The sequence below is a fragment of the Fukomys damarensis genome, unplaced genomic scaffold, assembly GCF_012274545.1.
Source record: "Fukomys damarensis isolate Sample0158 unplaced genomic scaffold, DMR_v1.0_HiC HiC_scaffold_34, whole genome shotgun sequence".
In the NCBI taxonomy this organism is placed as follows: Eukaryota; Metazoa; Chordata; class Mammalia; order Rodentia; family Bathyergidae; genus Fukomys; species Fukomys damarensis.
Window position 1 is genome coordinate 21,209,930 of NW_022900946.1, and position 6,024 is coordinate 21,215,953.

Sequence of the window (6,024 nt, forward strand, 5' to 3'; positions counted from 1 at the left end):
TTTTTATTTTTTTTTTTTTTGTTTTTTTTTTGAGACAGGGTCTCACTATGTAGTTAAGACTGATCTGGAACTCACCATGTAGCCCATACTGTTCTCGCACTCACAGCATCCTCCTGCCTCAGCCTCCCAAGTGCTGGGATTACAGTGTCTTAAATTTTTTTTAAAAAGAGTTGGGAATATGAAGGCCCTGGGTTGGGTTCAATCCCCAGTACCACACACAGTCATTGTCTGCCTGACTTGAGGTCAGACTCCTGCATGAGACTTGTCAGCAAGGCTCTGCTGTCTCCCCAGGCAGCTGCTGCAGCATGAATGCCCACAGTGCCCCCAGCTGCCACCCTTTGGCCTCTTCGGGGATCTGGAGCAGCACATGAGGAAGCAGCATGAGCTTTTCTGCTGCAAGTTGTGCCTGAAGCACCTCAAGGTACTTCTGCCCTGGGAATGGAGGGACGGCAGAGGGGTGGGCTCTAGGCTTGGACTACTTGAGTGCAGCCACTCATGCCTCTAACCCCACATGCCATGGGCCCCAAAGACTCCCTGGTCACCCCAGAATCTCACTGTGGCAGGGAGGGGCTCCTGGTGGCTGCTTGGGTCTGCCAGACTTCTGAGTCTTGTCCTTGCCATTCCACTGCCAGCTGGTGAGAAGTAGGAGGCCTGGTAGCCCCCGGCCTGTGCCCAGCCCCCCATTCTCTACAGATCTTCACGTATGAACGCAAGTGGTATTCACGAAAGGACCTGGCTCGGCACCGCATGCAGGGAGACCCTGATGACACATCACACCGGGGACATCCACTTTGCAAGTTCTGCGATGAGCGCTACCTGGACAATGATGAACTGCTCAAGCATCTGCGTCGTGACCACTACTTCTGCCACTTCTGTGACTCAGATGGGGCCCAGGACTACTACAGGTGGGTGGGTTGGGGCTGCTTCCTAGGATGCAAGAGGTGACCCTCTCCTAAGATCCCCCAGAAGAAGAGAAGGGAGGTGGCCTCACTGGCAGTCTGGTGGCCAGTGAGGCTCCTGCTAAACCTTGATGTCTCATCCCACCAGTGACTATGCATACTTGCGTGAGCACTTCCGGGAGAAGCACTTCCTGTGTGAGGAGGGCCGCTGCAACACAGAGCAGTTCACCCACGCCTTCCGCACTGAGATTGATCTCAAGGCACACAGGATGGCTTGCCATAGCCGCAGCCGTGCAGAGGCACGTCAGAACCGCCAGATTGACCTGCAGTTTAGCTTCACACCACGGCACTCACGCCGGAGTGAGGGTGAGCCAGGCACCTGAGGGCTGTGGCCTGGCAGGTGTCCCAGGGTAGGCCACGGGGTCCAGGAGGCCTGCGCCTGCTCCTGCTCCTGAGGCCTCAACTGTGGGTCGGGATCCATCTCCTGCAGCTCAGCTGGGGATGAAGGCAGTAGCTGCTGAGCTTCTCTCTCCTCGCCCATGGGGCTGTGCTCTAAGTACTCAAACACAGTGGCAACAACCAGGAGCTCTTCACTCCCCTGTCTTCTGCAGTGTCCTGCATCTGTTGGTCTTGGGTCCCTGGGGCTCTTCCTGCTTCAGGAGGCTGTTACTGAGCACAGCTTTGTGTAGACCCTGCTCATTGCAGTGCTTGCTGTGACTTGGCTCGTACGGACTCTGCAAGGTGTCTGGGCTTGTCCCCAGGCTCATGGCTGGGGGCAGGGGAACCTCTCCCTCAGTATGACCTGGATGGCAGGCCTATCAGTCCTTCTGCCCTGCTAGGGCCCAGAACAGTGACAGGCTGTGTGCTGACCACAGGGGTCATCAGCGGTGAGGACTATGAGGAGGTGGACAGGTACAACCGCCAGGGCCGAGCGGGCCGGGCCAGCGGGCGTGGAGCCCAGCAGAGCCGCCGAGGAAGCTGGAGGTACAAGAGGTGGGAAGATTTTTGTGTCCTCCTGGCACTACTCAGGTGGTGCTAGTGGCTAGCAACTGAACTAAGGACAGACACAAGTCAAGGGACCTCATCCTGAGTCCTGGGGTCCTGAGTGTGGCAACAAGGTCTGCTCAGTGCCCTCTTTGAGCAGGTTCTTCCTACTTCCCTCTAGTGTTAACTAGAAACACAAGTACCGTGGGTTGGAGGAGGGATGGCTAGAAGGGCTCTTATTACCCAGGAGGTCAATACAGTTATGCCAGAAAGGGCTGGCGCAGCAGGCATGTGCCAAGGCTATGTATCTGGGCCTTGCTCCGCCTGAGGCTACCCTCCCAATCCTAGGGAAGAAGAGGACCGAGAAGTAGCAGCTGCCATCCAGGCCTCAGTGGCTGCTCCGCAGCAGGATGAGACTCGTAGGAGCGAGGACCACGAGGAGGGCAGCAAGCCCAAGAAAGAGGAAACAGCTGCCCGGGGGTCTGAGGAGCCCCGTGGTCCTCGGCGCCTGCCCCGTACTCAGGGGGAAGGCCCAGGTGAGATGGGCCTGCTAGCTGGTAACTTGCCCAGGCCCAGGCAGGGTGTGGCCAGCACCTTCCCTGGGAAGTACACCCATACCTTTGCTGATTCCACCAAGGCCACTCTCTGACCTAGGAGTCCTCTCCTGTCTCACAGGCCCCAAGGAAGCCTCAGGAAATGATCCAGTAGGCCAAGAAACCTCCTCAGCCCCGGGCTCAAGCACAGCAGCTGTCCCTCCAAGGTGTGTGAAGGAGTGGCATGAGGGGAGAGCGCCTACAGCGGGCAGGTGGGGGGCACACCAGGTCCTGGTGAGCTGCTGACCAGCTCTCCTCTCCCTGGACCCAGCGCCCTCCTGCCACCCACCCCAAAGCTCAAGGATGAAGACTTCCCCAGCCTCCATGCCTCCGCTTCTTCCTGTTGCCCAGTGACAGCCCCAGGCCCTGTAGGGTTGACGCTGGCGTACCCTGGTCCCGCCAGAGGCAGGAACGCCTTCCAGGAGGAGGACTTCCCTGCCTTGGTGTCCTCAGCATCCAAGCCCAGCACTACCACCCGAAGCCTCATCTCTGCCTGGAACAGCAGCTGTGGCAAAAAGGGGGCCCTACCCACCCCTGGGGCTCAGGCTGCCAGTGGGGGTAGCCAGCCCCCAAAAAAGCCAGGGAAGGGGATCAGGGGCTGCCGGAAGGGTGGCTCAGCCCCCATGGAAGAAGAGGAGGGAGGTGGCCTCATTGTTCAGGAGCTTCGGACCACACCCACCACAGTAGCTGTCTCCACCTTGTTGGGGTCAGCTCCTACCCATACCTCCACCAAGGTCAGCAAGAAGAAGAAGGTGGGCTCTGAGAAGCCTGGTGCCATGCCATCCCCTCCGGTGCCCCCTGAACATACACCAAACCCCCCTGTGGCTGAGCAGGCCCTCGACATCCCTGTGAGCCGAGCTGAGGGTCCAGTACCTGTCGTTGTCAATGGACACACCGAGGGGCCAGCCCTGACACGGAGTGCCCCCAAGGAACCCCCTGGGCTCCCGAGGCCCCTGGGGCCCCTCCCCTGCCCCGCACCCCAGGAAGACTTCCCGGCGCTGGGAGGCCCCTGCCTGCCCCGGATGCCTCCTCCCCCAGGTACGAGTGGTCAGCTCCACTTGGCACAGATATCTGGGAAAGGGCCCAGGGACACAGGCTCATGGCCAGAAGTATGAGGTTCAGATCCAGCTCCCAACTGCAGGTGGGGCCAGTGCACTGCTGACCAGCTGGCTTAGCAGCTTGGACCCATTCTTGATGAAGGCACCATCATCCCTAAGCCCTGTTACCTAATTCTACCCACTTAACCTGGGTTTCTTTCCTCTGAAACGGACCTCAGAACAGTCCCGGGGCTGAGGGTGCATGAGGTCATATAAGTCAGCATTGCCATGTGGTGGGGGCTGGCCCTGGGCCTGCTGTTGGAGGTATGGTCTGCAGACAAGCCTTACCCAGTGGGCTGGACAGTCTGAAAGAAGCTAGCCGGCAGGGGCCATCTTTGGGTCTTGTACTACCCTGCAGGCTTCAACGCTGTGGTGCTCCTGAAGGGTACCCCGCCCCCGCCCCCACCAGGCCTGGTGCCTCCCATCAGCAAGCCGCCCCCTGGCTTCTCCAACCTCCTGCCTGGGCCCCACCCAGCCTGCATCCCCAGCCCTAACACCACCACCGTGAAAACGTAAGTAGGCTGGACTGCCTAGCCTCTTGGCACTGGGACCAGTGGAAGGAATCCCCTGCTGGCACCCCAGAGTTGAAGCTCCCTCCTGTGTCGTGATCCCAGACCCAGGCTGACGCCCTCATCACGGTCCTACTTGGTTCCTGAGAACTTCCGGGAGAGGAACCTCCAGCTCATCCAGTCCATCAAGGACTTCCTGCAGAGCAATGAGGCCCGCTTCAGCAAGTTCAAGAGCCACTCGGGGGAGTTCAGACAGGTAGTGGGGAAGGGGTGCGGGAGGCCAGCCTGTGTTTACCAGGCTCTGGTCTGGGGCCAATGTGACTGGCTGTGTTCTCTGGATGGCAGGGAATGATCTCTGCGGCCCAGTATTACAGGAGCTGCCGGGACCTGCTTGGGGAGAACTTCCAAAGAATCTTCAGAGAGTTGCTAGTGCTGCTGCCAGATACGGCCAAGCAGCAGGAGCTGCTGTCTGCACACACGGACTTCTGCAGCCGTGAAAAGCCTCCTGTTGCCAAGTCCAAGAAGAATAAGAAGAACGCATGGCAAGCCAGCACCCAGCAGATGGGCCTGGACTGTTGTGTGTGCCCTACCTGTCAGCAGGTCCTCGCACATGGTGATGTCAGCAGCCATCAGGCGTTACACGCTGCCCGGGATGATGACTTTCCCTCCCTGCAAGCCATTGCCAGGATTATTACGTAGCTCCTGCCAGAGTGGGCAGGAGCTGTCACATCTGTGCAGCTCCTTTCCCCCTCCTTCCTCCTCGTGGCTGCCAGGCAGCCAGGTAAGGCCCTGGGGAGGGCACTGCTCAGAGCTTGTGGTTGGCCAAGCCTGCTGGGGGTCACCAGCACGGGCTGACAGCACACTGTCTCACAGATGTCTCCTCCCCTGCCCTTTAGTGGGCCAGTCTTGGTTTGTATTTTGTTCTTTTGGAAGGTGCCAAGGGAGGGAAGGGCTGGGATGCTGGGAACTGTACCTGCAGTCACAGCCAGAGGCCACAGTGACCCAGCCTGGGTCTCCGGAGACTGGGGCCTACAGCCCCCAGAACCAAAAGCTGTGAGTCCACTGGTGCTGGGTTAGATGTTGAGTGTGTTGTGTAAGGAGTTGGCTGTTTCATAACTCAAGAATGTTGGGGATTAAAAGCAGACACAAAATTGTGCTACTTGAAGTTGAATCTTTTTTACAAGACAAGCTGAATCTGGGATCTTAAATTGTCTCTGACCTTTTATAAGACAGTTTATCTTCAAATAAATTTATTTTGCAGTACTGCACCTAGCTGGTGTCCTGAGCTTCTGTGCCTTCCAGTGTAACGCAAAGCCGGGGCACACAGATCACACTTATTATATCAGCAGCTCAGGGTCAGCCTTTGAGCACCAGTGTTAAGGAGGCCTGCTGGGAGAACTGGGCAGCTGGCGTTTGCTCAGAGGATGAGGTCTCAGTGCCAGCCTGATGTGGCAAGTCTGGCACTGCCCATGCCTCCCAGGAACAAATTCTTCCATGTTTGCCAGAATAGTTGAATACCCAGGGCAGTGGTGGCAGACTTATGGCATGCATGCTGCAGTGGGCTGTTTGTATCATTGAATGCTCTAAAGGGGTCACCACCACTGACCTAGGGACACTGATCGCCAGTACCATGGCCATAAAACAAAGACCTGAAGTTTACATCCACAGGCCAGTGAAAGAACTATTAAGGACAATCTCAACATGAAGACACATCCAGGAACAGTAGGGGCATAGGTGAAGAAGTACAAAAAATAATTTGTGCCCAGTTACTTGAGAGGCAGCAAATGCTGAAGCTTCCTCATCCTGCTCCAAACACAGATAAACTATAGGGCAAAAAGTCTACTTAGCCACATTCAAATTAGACAAAGGATCCTTAGGTCAGAAGAATCAGGTGAGTTCCTAAAATAACCATGGTGACAAAGGGCCATAGCTATGGCAGAGC

The 6,024-nt window shown here is 57.2% G+C and overlaps 1 protein-coding gene across 4 annotated transcripts in view; it reads left to right on the top strand.

The window, feature by feature from the left end:
* The window catches only part of Znf598 (zinc finger protein 598, E3 ubiquitin ligase), a 6,860-nt gene extending 1,542 nt beyond the window's left edge, over positions 1-5,318 (top strand). Inside the window, exons 2-11 of one of the 4 annotated variants that reach the window (XM_010620440.3) lie at positions 292-421; positions 694-905; positions 1,048-1,265; positions 1,739-1,883; positions 2,232-2,419; positions 2,559-2,643; positions 2,748-3,514; positions 3,932-4,085; positions 4,188-4,338; positions 4,428-5,318. In XM_010620440.3, coding sequence (XP_010618742.1) covers positions 292-421; positions 694-905; positions 1,048-1,265; positions 1,739-1,883; positions 2,232-2,419; positions 2,559-2,643; positions 2,748-3,514; positions 3,932-4,085; positions 4,188-4,338; positions 4,428-4,781 — 2,404 coding nt within the window. In that variant the 3' untranslated portion in view covers positions 4,782-5,318. Of the gene's footprint in view, positions 1-291; positions 422-693; positions 906-1,047; positions 1,266-1,738; positions 1,893-2,231; positions 2,420-2,558; positions 2,644-2,747; positions 3,515-3,931; positions 4,086-4,187; positions 4,339-4,427 lie in introns of all 4 variants that reach the window. The other 3 variants (XM_010620439.3, XM_010620441.3, XM_010620443.3) reach the window with 3 other exon arrangements.
* Positions 5,319-6,024: the final 706 nt, after the last annotated feature.